General features: G+C 36.4%; 1 protein-coding gene across 1 annotated transcript; it reads right to left on the minus strand.

The window, feature by feature from the left end:
• Positions 1-1,097: 1,097 nt before the first annotated feature.
• Positions 1,098-13,351, minus strand: pou1f1 (POU class 1 homeobox 1). The gene is made up of 8 exons (XM_056242150.1): positions 13,237-13,351; positions 10,833-10,841; positions 5,844-6,005; positions 5,593-5,685; positions 3,777-4,022; positions 1,633-1,797; positions 1,450-1,510; positions 1,098-1,359 (listed from the first exon to the last, which is right to left on the minus strand). The coding sequence occupies exons 1-8, from the start codon at positions 13,349-13,351 to the stop codon at positions 1,149-1,151; spliced, it is 1,062 nt and encodes a 353-aa protein (XP_056098125.1). The 3' UTR covers positions 1,098-1,148.
• Between the last annotated feature and the right edge of the window lie 3,703 nt (positions 13,352-17,054).

The following is a 17,054-nucleotide window of genomic DNA, read 5'->3' on the forward strand; positions in this document are numbered from 1 at the left end:
TTGTGTGCTACCTCATCATAACACTGTCAGGAACAATGCAATACTGTAAATAATCCCTCAGTAAAACCCAGTAGGGCTCTGATCATACCACATTAAACTAACACGCGCCACATATACGCACATGATAGATGCTCAATTCCCTCCCATCGGAATGATGTTTGATTATGTTTAATAATCTGAATCACAACACTTACCATGTTGTTACGATTCATGCGAAGCATGTAATTCCCATAACAATGCCCAGATTTTCGCAGAGCAGCTAATGACTTGCAGGATCTTATAATAATATGACAAACCAAGCATGACCACAATATTAGTCATTTATTTAGGACAAATTCATCATTTCTATACAAATAACGTCCAAAAAAAATAACGTCCTCTACAGTGCAATGACACATTTCCAGGATGTGTTTTCAGTTACGTTTGTAGAATATTTGCATATTTTGCTAATACAATCAACTTTGATTGGAATGTATTTAAATATATGAATGGTGAATAAATTATTTCAACAACATTAAAAAGTAACAAGATGCTATTTTAGTACTTTTAATGTAGAAACCATTAACAAGAAAGGTGTTAAAATGTATTTGACCAGCTGAAGGGTGCTGCTTAAATGATCTTATAATTCATAAAGGCAATAAATAAATATAAACAATAATATAAATAAATTCAAATGAAATAAAATAGAAAGTTGGCATACCTAAAAAATCTATAAATGGCATTGCGTTATATAACACAATATCAAACCAACTGGCATTTATTTTCAAACTAGAAAAAAATGTCACAATTTAAATGATAATAAAACTGGATATATAATATTAAGAGAAAGTAGGCTATTGTGACATTTATAAAACATTAAAGGATCATAATCATACAGTAGTTAATGTGATGAATTACATTCTGAACTGTTTCAAATGAGACCAAATGTTTCGGAAGGTCATGGTGTGTTAGCAGATGTCATTTGGTTGGATATTTGGATATCTATGAGATAACATTCAGACATTTTTAAAAATGTTCAAACTCTTTTTTGGGGTCCCTGTATTAAATCACTATCAAATCAAACCCACTCACTGCCAAAGTCTGGTGTGTGTATTCTTGCCTGTGGATAATAATCCCATCCCAGCAGAGCATCTGGAGACTCTGGTTCTTCAGGGTCTACAGGCTGCCGTCTCTTTGGCCATGAACGAGCTGTGGTGTAGGCTGGTTTTCACCCTCTTCTCCCTCTGCCGGCGGTTACAGAACCACACGCGGACCACCTCCTTCTCCAGATGGAGACCCTCCGCCATTCGCACGATCTCCTGAGATGATGGCTTACTCTTCTCCACGAAATTTCGTTCTAAGGCTTCCTTAGCCCCGAGACTGAGAGAGCAAATTAAGAATTAATTAGGCATTAATGAGAGGGGAGATGCTGATATAATGGGTTTTGTTTAGTTCGAATTCCCCATTTACCTGATGGTTGTTCTCCGTTTCCGTTTACGCTCATGCATGCCCATCTTCTCATTAAAAAGAGCTGATGGGAGTCGCAAATTAGAGCTAAGCAATCTTAAGTTTTCTTTCAAAACTCAGGGATAATGGCATGGTGGTGGTAAATACATATATAAATAATCCCACTGAGGAGCGTTGCTGACTCACCGCCGGCTTGCTCGGCCTCCTCCAGCCACTTTGCCAGGATGGATTTGAGCTTGCAGGCGTTTTTGAAGCTGAGCTGCAAGTTCTCGAAGCGGCAGATGGTGGTTTGGCTGAATTCAGAGCCGTGCACAGCCGCCAGTGCTTCACCCACATTGGTCTGTGTGTAACCTGCCAATCGAAGCTGAAAGTTAGGAAAAGTCTTGCTAGCAAAGCCTTGTGGGAAAGAATGTGCGGTTGGTTGTACTGAATGTGCACTTGTAGAGTACTTCAGATCTTAAAAGCAGCCTGTATTTTTAACGGTACTTGCAGATAATATAATATTAATGGAAAAGAAGGTCACTAAAGGGTTAGTTCACCCAAACTAACATTAAAATGAGTCATGTGTTGTGTTGATGCGAGAGCAGACGCTGCATGAACGAGAGATCAGTGGTCGGAGATTCATATTTTTTAAAATAAGTGGTAGGCCTAAATTATGTTTGTTTGTTTTTTGCACAAACAAAGCACTCACGTCGCTTCATAAAATCGAGGTTAAACCACTGGAGTCACATGGATTACTGTAATGATGCGTTTACTACCTTTCTGGGGCTTGAAAGTGGTAATTGCGTAGGCTTATAATGGAGGGACAGAAATCTCTCAGATTTTATTAAAAATATCTTAATTTGTGTTTTGAAGATGAACGAAAGTCTTACGGGTTTGGAACGACACGAGGGTGAGATTTAAAAGTAAAGTTTAAAAATCTTTAAAGTGAAATCAAAATGGAATTTTTTTGGTATTTCGTATGAATATGTTACCCTTACTGTTATCTATAAGCTAGTGTGTTTCAAAACAATGACAAAAAATTCGCATTTAGAAGATACACTTTAAGCGTTCAAAACTTGGATGTGGATCAATATGGATCAATGATCGTGATGACATCACTCTGCACTTCAGCTTCTCATCAGATTTTCTGGCCAATCAAATGCTCTCTAGAATTTGAAGCATCCTGATACATTATAAATAGACGCTGAAGCTGTGGCTAAAATTGGTCATTGGTTCACTCATTTACTATTTTCTACATGATAAATAGCACATAATGCACTATAGGGAGTATAAAGATGCTTTCCGTTGGGGCGAATTAAGTCTGGTTTCATGTTATTGTCACGAGAATACGAGAGCACGGAGCGGATCATATGCGCGAGTCCAAAAATGTCTCAGACCCATTTGAATGCTGTATTTTAAAGCGACATTATTTTAAAGAAACGGTTAGAGATTAGAAGGAAAATAAGCCTTTGCCGAGCTCAACGGCTCTGGCTATACGCTGATTTCACGCAGCCGCCATTTTGAAATGGCTTCGGTGGGAAGAAAACCGGAAGTGTCGCCTTTAATCATAGGAGAGTCGCGAATGCGATGGCGTATTGTTGTGTTTAATGTAGAAATTAGTTGTTCTAAAAATGTACAGTACATTTAGACTATATACAGTGAAATTCATTTATAAATAAAATGTTTTTTTATATATATATAATCCAGAACGTAAAAAAAGAAGCAGGAACGAACTATATACATATCCTATATTGGATATTAACATCCAATAGTGTAAATCGCGGCAGCAGCTTCAGGTTGGTAGTCCAAGGCACTGTTGTCTATCTGTACTTCCAGGGTTCTTCCCACCGGAGCCTCGCTTTCGATTTCAAAATGGCGGCTGCGTGAAATCAGCGTATTGGCACTTTTTTTTAAAGGGGGAGGAGCAATGATATGCCCTGCCCTGTCTTCCTATTTCAGAGGAAATTACTTTTACAACTGATTTTAAAACTCTAATGTGTTATGCTTACATTTACAATTTTAATTGTACTAAATTGCAACTTCACCATTACAACTGTGTTTAGTTCACACTTATGTTATTCATTAAGAATTATTTTTATATATATTAGCAACAGTTGAGTTAATGAATGCATCATTCAGGTATTTGAAGTGCAATTTTCAGTGTGAACACACCACTCATTTACACTACAAAATGACAGAATAGTGCATAAGTAGGCCTACACGACCATCACAGAAATAACTTTATCTAATATCAACTAAACTGTTTTGATATAAACTAATCAAAATACGTTGCTTACAAAGTTTATATGGGAAACGAGTTTCAACACGGTCCAGTTTAAAAGACAAACCTAGTTTGATCCTCCTCAGTTTGAAGTCATTAGCAAACTTCTCCAGTTCCCGGATCTGAGGCGAGTCCATATCGGGGGGCTCTTCCAGGGGCCGGCTTTTCCTGCGCAGCTCCTGCTTGATGTCCCCTAGAGAGGGCTCATCCGTGAGCAGGGCCTGGGGCAGCGGCTGGAAGCTGTGGGTCAGAGCACACGAGCCCCCGCCCAAACCGTGCTCGGGGAACTTATAGAGGCGTGGAGCCAGAGCTCCTGCGGGACAGCAGGACAGACGTGAAGCAATAATGACTCTTCATATCTCAAACAGGACATCAGTTTTTTCCAACGACTACAAAGGAAAACTGTATTGTGAATTAATTTATTTTCTAAACACCAACAGATTCATTCAGCCAAATCCTATTTTTTATAAAGCTTTATAATGTGCATGGGGTACTCCTTAGACACTTTTTTTCTTTTCTTTTTTTGCCATATTTATGTTAGTGAGATCTGTCTGGTGTTGAGGTAATTGCTGTTATGCAGTGCATTTTAAAAATGAATGTGTTATGAAAATGATATAATAAAGTGCTGGCTTTAGGAATGTTATTGGAATATCTAATTGGAACGTGATATTAGGGACAGTGATTTGATAATAAAGTAATAAACTCCTGTAATATTTCTTAATAAACTGCAAGTGATTACCTCTGATTCACCCTCAATTAATTGTGATATTGTGATGATTTTCATATTTATATATATAGTACCGGTCAAAAGTTTGGAAACATTACTTTTTTTAATGTTTTTGAAAGAAGAAGTCTCTTATGCTCATCAATCCTGCATTTATTTGATCATAAATACAGAAAAACTGTAATATTGTGAAATATTATTACAATCTAAAATAATGGTTTTCTATTTTAATATACTTTAAAATATAATTTATTTATGTGATTTTTAACGTTTTAATATACTGGGGGGTTTTGTTGTTGTTGTTTTTTTTTTTTATTTACTTTTATTCATCAATGAATCCTAAAAAAAGTATCACAGGTTCCCAAAAAATTATTAAGCAGCACAAACTGTTTCCAACATTTATAATAAATCAATATATTGAAATGACTGAATTCTGACACTGAATTCAGCTTTGCATCACAGAAAAAAACAAAAAAAAACATATTTTAAAGTATATTAAATTATTTTAAATTGTAATAATATTTCACAATGTTGTTGTTTTTCTGTATTTTTGATCTTACAAACGTAGGCTTGATGAGCATAAGAGACTTTTTTCAAAAACATTCAAATTAGTAATGTTTCCAAATTACTGTAGCCTATTAGTTAGAGGCTAATGGGAATATAGGAAAAACTCTTAATATGTCGGAGGCTTTACACTTTCTATCTTTACAATAACAATAAATGGATCTGCATCTCCCTCTAGTGGCGGGAACTTTTCAGTGCATCACGTGCCACTGTATTCAGATTTGGGCCTCGGTTAAATTCAGTGGTGGATATTTCTAATTACACAGCACATGAAGACATTTTATAGGTAATCAAATACACTGTCATGAGCTTTTTTTAGCACTAAGGATCTCTTCTATATTCAGTACTGAAAATAACTGTTATTTCTTGCTACAAACACTAGATGGAAGCACAAACAAAAGGAATCACCTAATGTAAATGCTCTCCTGGAGGCAGAACGGCACCACACGCGCTGGAGTTATTGTCACTGGTAACTATTTTTATTCTGTTTTTAGCCTAAATGATTTATTCTGACTGACTTTGAACTTTTAAGACCTGTGCGTGTGGCTGTTCTGTTTCTCGACAGAAGTGAGAAACGCTCAGGTTGAGGTTGTACCTTGCAGTGAACTGTTGACCATGTTGGCATGAGGAACACTGCAGGTCTGCAGGATGCGGGTCTGAGAGATGCTGGCAGAGAGCATTTCCTGCGCTGGAGACACACACACACACACACACACACACACACACACACACACACACACACACACACACACAAGTATTTCTGTGTGTGTTTATGATGCGCGATAATACATAAGCACAGAAGAGCAGTACTTCTCAGTTGCGTAAGTTGTGCGTAAGTTGACGTACCCGTCATCATGCCGTAGGTGGTCTGCTGGTTGCTATAGTGACACGGGGGCATCGGGTAGTGCAGGCTGGCTGACGCGTTACTCAGAGCGGAAGTGGACAGATGCATGTGAGAGCGTTTGGATGACTGGACCAGTGGGAGACCTGAGTGCACTAAACCAGAGACTAATATCAGTGAGACATCACAGACAGACAGACAGACAGATAGATAGACAGATAGATAGATAGATAGATAGATAGATAGATAGATAGATAGATAGATAGATAGATAGATAGATAGATAGATAGATAGACAGAGATAGACATAATGACAGACAGACAGACAGACAGACAGACAGACAGATAGATAGATAGATAGACAGACAGACAGACAGACAGACAGACAGACAGACAGACAGATAGATAGATAAGATAGATAGATAGATAGATAGATAGATAGATAGATAGATAGACAGACATAATGATTGATAGATAGATAGATAGATAGATAGATAGATAGATAGATAGATAGATAGATAGATAGATAGATAGATAGATAGATAGATAGATAGACAGGCAGACAGAGATAGACATAATGATAGACAGACAGATAGATAGATAGATAGATAGATAGATAGATAGATAGATAGATAGATAGATAGATAGATAGATAGATAGATAGATAGATAGACAGGGAGACAGGCAGACAGATAGATAGACATAATGATAGACAGATAGATAGATAGATAGATAGATAGATAGATAGACAGACAGACAGAATGATTGACAGATAGATAGATATAGTTAGACAGACAGAATGATAGACAGATAGATAGACAGATAGATAGATAGATAGATAGATAGATAGATAGATAGACAGACAGACAGACAGACAGACAGACAGACAGATAGATAGATAGATAGATAGGTAGACATGGAGACAGGCAGACAGATAGATAGACATAATGATAGACAGACAGACAGACAGACAGATAGATAGATAGATAAGATAGATAGATAGATAGATAGATAGACAGACATAATGATAGATAGATAGATAGATAGATAGATAGATAGATAGATAGATAGATAGATAGATAGATAGATAGATAGATAGATAGATAGATAGATAGATAGACAGGCAGACAGAGATAGACATAATGATAGACAGACAGATAGATAGATAGATAGATAGATAGATAGATAGATAGATAGATAGATAGATAGACAGGGAGACAGGCAGACAGATAGATAGACATAATGATAGACAGATAGATAGATAGATAGATAGATAGATAGATAGATAGATAGATAGATAGATAGATAGATAGATAGATAGACAGACAGACAGAATGATTGACAGATAGATAGATATAGTTAGACAGACAGAATGATAGACAGATAGACAGATAGATAGATAGATAGATAGACAGACAGACAGACAGACAGACAGACAGACAGACAGACAGACAGACAGACAGATAGATAGATAGATAGATAGACAGACAGACAGACAGACAGACAGACAGACAGACAGACAGATAGACAGACAGACAGACAGACAGACAGATAGATAGATAGATAGATAGATAGATAGATAGATAGATAGATAGATAGATAGATAGATAGATAGATAGATAGATAGACATGGAGACAGGCAGACAGATAGATAGACATAATGATAGACAGACAGACAGACAGACAGACAGATAGATAGATAGATAGATAGATAAGATAGATAGATAGATAGATAGATAGATAGATAGATAGATAGATAGATAGATAGACAGACATAATGATAGATAGATAGATAGATAGATAGATAGATAGACAGACAGACAGAATGATAGATAGATAGACAGACAGACAGACAGACAGATAGATAGATAGATAGATAGACAGGGAGACAGGCAGACAGATAGATAGACATAATGATAGACAGATAGACAGATAGATAGATAGATAGATAGATAGATAGATAGATAGATAGATAGATAGATAGATAGATAGATAGATAGATAGATAGATAGATAGATAGATAGATAGACAGGGAGACAGGCAGACAGATAGATAGACATAATGATAGACAGATAGATAGATAGATAGATAGATAGATAGATAGATAGATAGATAGATAGATAGATAGATAGATAGATAGATAGATAGACAGACAGACAGAATGATTGACAGATAGATAGATATAGTTAGACAGACAGAATGATAGACAGATAGACAGATAGATAGACAGACAGATAGACAGATAGACAGATAGATAGATAGATAGATAGATAGATAGATAGATAGATAGATAGATAGATAGACAGACAGACAGACAGACAGACAGAATGATAGATAGATAGATAGATAGATAGATAGATAGATAGATAGATAGATAGATAGATAGATAGATAGATAGATAGATAGATAGATAGATAGATAGATAGATAGATAGATAGATAGACAGACAGATAGATAGACAGACAGACAGGCAGATATTCCTATTCAAACTGTGTGTGCTGTGCATAGTACAATTTATTGAAAATAATACAAAAAACAAACTTTTCTCTGACTGAAACAGCGCTGTGCAAAGAGCAACTGATTACTTTTCTCTAAACTGGTAAAAGAAGCGCCTCCACATTTCCTGAACCTCCCAGTCGCGTCACTGCCTAGGGTGACATTTACACAAATAATTCATTATTGCAGTAATAATGAATACCAGATTGTATCATTTCTTCCTTCATCAAATGTCTCAGAAAATAAAATTAAACTCATTTAATGAAGGAAAGCAGGTATGTAAATGCAGATAATAGTTGTTAATATGCGCAGTGACCTCCGGCTGTCAGAGCTGCACAGAACATTCAATTGAGTTTCATTCAGATCAGAGTAAAGCTGTGGGTGGTAATCAAACTCTCTCTGAGAACAACCTCCACCAACACTCAAGATGATCTCCTCATAGCCGTGTACAGTAGTGAACGATCAGCTTTCTGATCCCTTATTAAAAACACACACTGATTTATTCCATCCTTATACTGAGTGTCAGAAGTTAAACGCTCAGTTGCATTATGATAAATAGCCCTTCAAACGATCAGATCTCTGCATACTCTGACATTCAGGCTTCACTTTCCGCAGGTGGAACCGCGGCTGAGATAACAGAGGTCGCGTGTGTATGAATAGAAATGCCAAAACATTTCAATTTGAGAGTTTTGCATCTTCTGGCTCAGAGCCCGAGCTAAATGGCATTATTATGCATAAGAACTATGATTGACTATGGCCAACAACTTGACGCAATGTATGAGTTTCTGACAAGACCTAATGCTCTCTCGCTTGTGAGACAAAACTGGGACGAAAATAAGTACCCGATAATTTAGCAATCAACATGTCAAAGTAATAATATGTCTGCTTTGATAATTATCTACCGAGAAGTAACAGCTGCGCAAATTGAGCTGATTAACCACGTCTACATCATTTTGAATTATTTCAACAAATTACTGTTTGTCTTGGCAGCCGCTTCTCTGCTCCCTACAGTGGCTGTGAGCGGTGTCGCCAAAAAACATCAGACTTAATGTACACTTTCAAAACTTTGGGGTCAGTCATTTGTTTTTGAAAGAAATTCATACTTTTATTCAGCCCGTTCTCATCCCAAGGCGTCATCTAACTGACGCTTTTGACCATGCGTCAACATGCCGACGCACATAGCCTACGCGCCTCCTAGTGGTCTAACACTAACCCTACCCCAAACCTAAACCTACCCATAACGGAAGCGTCATCTAACTGACGCTAAAGGGTACCATGTGCGTCGGATTTAGACGCATGGTCAAAAGCGTCAGTTAGATGACTTAAGGGGTACCATGTGCGTCGGCATGTTGACGCATGGTCAAAAGTGTCAGTTAAATGACGCCTTGGGATGAGAATGTGTTGACTTTTATTCAGCAAGGACATTTTAAAGTGATCAAAAGTGACAGTAAAGATTTATAATGTTACAAAAAAATTCGAATTTCAAATGAATGCTGTTCTTTTGAACTTTCTATTCATCAAAGAATCCTGACATAAATGTATGGTTTCTACAAAAATACAGCACAACTGAACTTTCTATTCATCAAAGAATCCTGACATAAATGTATGGTTTCTACAAAAAAACAGCACAACTGTTTTCAACATTGATAATAATAATAAATGTTTCTTGAGCAGCGAATCATCATATCAGAATGATTTCCGAAGGATCATGTGACACTGAAGACTGGAATAATGATGAAAATTCAGCTTTGCCATCACAGAAATAAATGACATTTTAAATTGTAATAATATTTCCCATTATTACTGCTTTTATGTATTTTGATCAAATAAATGCCGCCTTGGTGAACAAAAGAGACAAAAGAGAAATGAGTGTTTCTGATATAAAAAGACATTGGTCGATGCATTATACTTTTGATTTGGTGATATTTTTCCCAAAGTATTTCCCCTGGGAAAAGGAGATGTGATCTCAGGAAAGGTCAGTTCCTCGGTGAGAGTCAGACTAGATGAGTGATGACAGCAGTCAGGACTGGAGATAATACCAAATAATAGGACAACTTTAGGGTCATGACTAGGTCGAAAGGACATTCGCTCACAGTCCAGTCTCTCTCTCTTTTATCCCCTTGCTCTTGTTCTCTGTTTTTCATAAATAAATAAAAATCCTCTATATGGGAAGCATTCCCACTGGACAAATTCTGTCATCTCAGATTTGAGACTGTCCAACTTTATAACTTATTCCATAATATTTGCAACTTTTCTCAACTTAGAAATGTTTCAAAATGGGACAGTAAAGATGTGTATAATGTCAAAGAAACTCTATTTCCATTACAGTTTTTCTGAATTGAACCAAATTCTCAATAGCCTAAACCAATTTGTTGAATAAATCACTCTTTCTGTAAAACATTAAACAATTTCAGGTTGTTAAAACACTGTTTGCAAATCTCATGCACTCTTTCTGCAAAACTCGAAACACATTCTCACTCGCTAAAACACATTTCGCACTGTGATGCACTTATGTTTCTAAACACGAAACACAAAAGTTAAACACAACTACAACACAGTTGTCATCGTTTACACACAACGGCTCAAAATTGTTCACACTTATTTCTAATGATGTGAGCAAACTGTACATAATACAAGTCAGTTCAGAGCCAAAATTGACTCAAAATGTTGCACTGAATGTTGGTACCAACAATGGATGGAAACAATATAAGAGGGAGAGGAGGAAGAAAGAGGTGATAAACAAGGAGGAAGAGGACGAGAAAGAGCAGGAGTGGAGAATGCTGTCAAGGCTGGATCTGGCTTCAGGGTTTTTCCCTTTGCCTGAGCTGACAGTGTCTGTGATGTGGACAAAGTCCTCAGGCCAGATCAACATGAAGACATGATCCTGAAGCACAACTCTTCTGAGTGTACTGTAACATGCTTTTCATTTAGAGTTTTTTACTGTAACCTTTTTTGCTTATGCCATTGGGTCTCTGTATTTTCACAGTATGCAAGTGTTGAATATACAGACATTTGATAGGCCTACTATACAATATTCAGTACAATACTATACTTGCAGTGCATACAATTTATTGTATATTGTACTGTAAGTTGTCATCATTACTATACTTTTTTGCATACAGTAATTGCAAAATTTGTTCACTTTGTTACAATAGACTTTTTTCATGCTTTCTGTGTTCTCCATTTTTTTGATGTACACTGTAAAAAATGATCGTGATTTTAACGGTAAAAGACTGTAAAAATGCTACAGTGCAAAACTGTTAATTGGTTAACAGAAAGTTTCCTTACTATATACGGTAAATAACTGTGATAGATCTAACGGTACATTTAATGTAATTTTACTGTAAAATACCGTTAAATTTACAGTTTTTGAAAGTGAAAAGAACAACTCATTGTATAATGTAAATTTTAAGTTAAGTCTGTAAAACCAAAAACATTGATACCGTATTTTTGACGGTAAAGTTCTGGTAACCACAGCTGCCAGTTTTTTTCCGTAAAAACAACGGGATTTTTTTTACAGTGTAGTGTCTATCGAATGATCTGTAGTGTTTATAAAATTGACTCGCTGTGTGTATGAGCTGAAAGCACTGTTTGATTTTGAGCACAGATCCAATTGTTTTGTGGATATTGTTTGATTTTGCCAGAAGAGTCAGAGGTTCTCTGAATGTGGTTTGAAAATGTGGTTTTGTGTTTAAGGTTTTGAGAAAGTGAGTGATGGTTTCAAGAAATGCGTTTTTTTGCAATTCAGAAAAAACTGTAAATGCTGTTCTTTTGAACTTTCTATTAATCAAAGAATCAACAAAAGTGTCGGTTTTTACAGAAATATTAAGCAGCACAACACTGATAATAATAAGAGATGTTTCCAATCAGCGTGAATGATTTCTGGAGTAATGATGCTGAAAATTCAGCTTTGATCACAGGAATAAATACATTTGAAAATATATTACAATTTTAGGTAACACTTTATTTTACAGTGTCCTTGTTACACATGTTACATCTAGTTACTGTAGTAATAATAGCTATAAATTATGCATAATAACATGCAACTAAACCAAACCCCAATTTTAATCCTAACCCTATAGTAATACATGTAGTTACTTATTATTACTCAGTATTTAAATGTATAATTACAGTGTAACACGGACACCTTAAAACAAAGGGTTACACTTTATTTTAAGGTGTCTTTGTTACACTGTAATTATACATTTAAGCACATTTAAATAAAATTAAGTACATACTTACTCTAGGATTAGGGTTTGGTTTAAGGTTAGTTGCATGTAATTATGCATAATTTATAGTTATTACTATACAGTAACTACATGTAACATGTGTAACAATGACACTGTAAAATAAAGTGTTACCAAATAAAGTGTAAACCGAATTTACTTTAAATTGTAATCAGTTTTCATAATATTACTGACATTTTATTTATTTTATTTTTTTGTCAAATAAATGCAGGCTTGGCAAACATATAAAAGACTTCTTTCAACAACATTAAAGAAACTGTACAAACCCCAAACTTTCAAACGTTATACCGTGGTTTGGTCTCAAATTCAAACTTGTCTTGTCTCAAATTCATAACAATATGCAAAAATGATTAACATGACAGAGCCTAAAAAAGGAAATATATTGCTGTGTAGAAATAATAAATACAAAAATGTCTTTTACCAGCCAAACACATGGAACAAACACCCAGTATTGCAATAGTATTATCACCAAACGCCAGGTGGATTTGCACACAAATACTGCACAGTTAGACACCAACAACAAAAGATATACGATTATTTATTTACCTATCCTAACTACGCTCCATTAAACAGTCAGTTGCATAGTATTATTAGCATTACGCATTGCAACCCAGCGGTTGAGAGCCTCTATGATTGTGGAGAAGCGTGAGGCTTACCTGGAGGCCCCATGTTGGCGGGCAGACAGTCTGCGGCTCCGCTGTGGTGCATGAGCAGCGAGTCTCCGCTCAGAGTCGTGAAGGAATCGCTGGTGCTGAAGGCCTGGCAGGTCATGACTCACCTGTGTGACACGAGCGGGGCGTGTGCAGGTATTTATGCTGAGCCCCCTCAGACCCCCTCATCCATGTTAATGAGCTCTCGCTGTCGGCACGGCTCTGGCAATCAGGGCAAAGAGGTGCAATCTGATACTGTCCATTTCCACTGTGTGTGGCTTCCGACAAACACCAGTGACTGCTTTGACAAACCACGGCTTATGAGACTTAAGGGTAATTAGCCATTCCAGAATGTGTTTACATTTACATTTCAGATGCAACGAGGTCTGATTGCATAAATATGGAGTTATCATCGAATATATTTAAGACATTTTTAGGATTCTTTATTAAAAATCCATGCTTTATAGAATTAAGTTTTTTTAAGGAGCACATCAATATTTATAAATCATTTTATATTTATATACAGTGTTGGGAAAGTTACTTTTACAAAGTAATGCATTGCAATATTGTGTTAAGTTTTATGGAAAGTAATGTGTTACAGTACTTTTGTGTTACTTTTTCGCATCTGGGCTGGGCTGTTTTTTTGTTCTATTTATATTTTGGGCAAAAGTTAAGGCCCTTTCACACCAAAAGTAAAATTAATAAGCCTCAGGATGAAGGAAATGCAAATTCACGTCTGTACAGTGTGATTTCTCTTAACATGGGGACAGGAGAGGTGTCGTTCAATAGATGGGAGAGCAAAGTAACTTGCATTACTTATTTGAAAAAGTAACTGAAAAAGTAATCTGATTATGTAACTCGCATTAACACTGGTTATATAAACATGTAACATATAATCACGTTTTTTAATTCAAAATTAAGATTTTACATGAATAGTATATGCATACTCTATGTTAGCCAAAACACTGATTTTATATTTATTTTCTTTATTATTATAAATGATTGAATTTAATTGTTTTGTGTTTCATTATTGTTGTACAGAGCCATTGGTGGAATTATAATTATAATTATTTATTTTTTAAAGACACATACAACATTTTTAATGACCAAAAAGCTTTGACTGTTTTTTTTTTTTTAAGAAACTGTGCTTTGAAGGTTGTTTTTGAGCACAAATATTTCATGTAGTTTCTCAATTAATGTGAGGTCATAAAAAATGTATGTGGAATAATTATAGCTAAAACATTTTCAAAGTCATTTAAGATGAATTAAAGCGTGTCAAAATGCCGACGAATCACAACTGCTCATGTCAACATTCAAACACAAATTCTTTTATTTCTTATTTAAAAAAAAAGATGTTTATCTTAAGCTTATCAACTGTCAGTGTGATATATTCATTCTAATGACTGATATCTGCAGGAGAAGTTCTCATTTTACTTTAGTGAAACTTGCTTTGGCTTGATTCCACATGATGGATGTTTACTTGACCGGTGTGGAGCCCGGCCATCTGGTCACTGGTCAATTAGTTTTTGTTGCATTTGTGCTGGCACGTTCATGTGTTTGTTAACATAAGCCTGAAAAGCCCCAGTCTTGAGACGGAGATGTTAGAACTTGCTTTATTTGTGATCATCTAAATCACTGTGAGCAGGTGCCGGCCTGAAGGGTCTCTGAGGCTCAGGTACAGCACAATACTTCAGATCAACACAACATGGCGAGCCTTCGTGGTTTATGTCTGAATGACAAAGTAATCGCCTGAAGACTTCTCCCTTTGCATACTGAGGAAGACGCAGTGAATATTTCTAATAGAGTTGTAAATTGTATGGCAGTCTGTGATACTGCAGAAATGCTAATAATTTGGGTCTCAGTCACGGATTTACAATTTTTCGCCGCACTATTCCCTCACGCAAAACCCCTGATAATGAGGATTCTTATTAAGATTTCTGCATTTATCCCACAGTATTTCACTATACAAAGGTAAATCTGCACCATTAGCCATGAGACGCCATGTGTTAGTGGTTTTATCATTGGAGATGTATGTTCTAATCACTGTAATTTTATAACATGGCATCAATACAAAACAAACTAAACAAATGTACAAAAAATAAGGACATTAATAACCAAAATTAACAGTTATAAACACCAAGAAATATAGTTTGTTATAAGGAGTGAGCACAAACAGCTCATCCAATCAGAATATAGAGTCTGTACTATAAAGACTTTTTTGATGCAAGAAATAAAATAAACGTTGAAAACTGTGTCATGACAGCTCTCTGAGAGTCTGAGTGTTTGGCATGGTAATGGATAGTATGTTTGGTCTGGTGGAATAGATCTGCTGCACTGTTGCTGCTGCATCTACAGAGCAAGTTCAAGACTTGCTACTGCCAAAATAAACACGACACATCTATCTTTTGCTGTGAGGAAGTAAGACATGCTGCAGCTGTACAATATAACAATATAGTGTACATGAATTACCAGGAGCAGATCTATACAGGTGGAGCTGGGGAAGGGGGAGGGTTTCACCTTCATCAGCTGCGCCCTATAGATAATGATGATGATTACAAGCAGGTTGAGTTAAAGGTTCTCTAAGCGATCCTGGGTGACTTCACTTCTTGTTGACGTTCGAACTATTGTCAAACAAAACGGAGGCTAGCTAGACCCTCCCTCCTCCTCATCCGCACACTAACCCCCCAAACCACACCCCCATACCATTCTTGTCGGTCATTGGCTGGAAGTGTTTGTCATGTTTCGTGGAGCGGGTCGCCGCAGTTTGTTTTTGTTGCTGTTTGTGGAGCCTGGGCTGTCTACAGAGATCACGTTTCTTTACAGTGTGTTCAGGGGACAGGCAGCCAGCGGACAGTGAGGAGATGTTTGCTGTGTGTGACAAAAGATGTTTTGGCCTAAAAAACGCGTGACATCGCTTAGAGTACCTTTAAGGACCATCAACCTGCGCCATCTAGAGTTTCATGACATAACTTTGTATAATTATTTTTTTTAGTAATTTTGTCAATTTTATTAATGTCTTGTTTTTAGGGGCCAAGCCCCTATTGTAATTGTTATTTTTCTTCATTTTTTACATTTATGCATTTGGCAGATGCTTTTATCCAAAGCAACTTACATTGCATTTCAAGGTATACGCATTTACATTCTTATCAGTTCTTGCTTTCCTTGGGATTTGAACCCGTTGCAAGCGCCAACACTCAACTGTTTGAAAACGTCTGTTGTCCCATGAGTAAAGATGACAAATTAATCACACTTTCTGGGGAATTACCAGAATTACTTACATTTTGCACATTATGCATATAGATTTTAACAACAAAATAATCTCACATTAACAATTTTATTAAAGAATTAATGGCAAGAATTTTACATGAATGCAGATTACATATTATTATTAAAAATGAATGAAGTATTTATAACAATAAAACAGTCTGAATTTTAATTGCCGTTAAGTCCTATAATATGTAATGTGACGGGACCTTCCAATCCTCCAGGCGGTCAAAGGAAGAGGCCGATGGAGCTGTGCAATACATGTCCCAAGTGAGTTAGTGTCTGCTCTTAAAATAACCCCTATTGTAGCAACAAGCTTCTGTGATGGAGGGTATATAAGACAGAGAGATGGAGAGAGAGAGAGAGAGAGAGAGAGAGAGAGGAAAGGGAAGAGTGATAAAAACAGGCTTCAAGCACAGGATTAAGGGGACCATGAAGAAAACCCTTTCCCATGAGAATGAACAAAGGACATGTGATTTGAAGAAGTAAGAGCGTGTTTATTACGTCTCTCGGGTAAATCCCTGCACGTTGAGTCCTCGTAGGCTGCCAGAGTAACCAAG

Source organism: Rhinichthys klamathensis, unplaced genomic scaffold, assembly GCF_029890125.1.
Source record: "Rhinichthys klamathensis goyatoka isolate OS25496 unplaced genomic scaffold, OSU_Roscu_1.1 h1tg000021l_1, whole genome shotgun sequence".
NCBI lineage: Eukaryota > Metazoa > Chordata > Actinopteri > Cypriniformes > Leuciscidae > Rhinichthys > Rhinichthys klamathensis.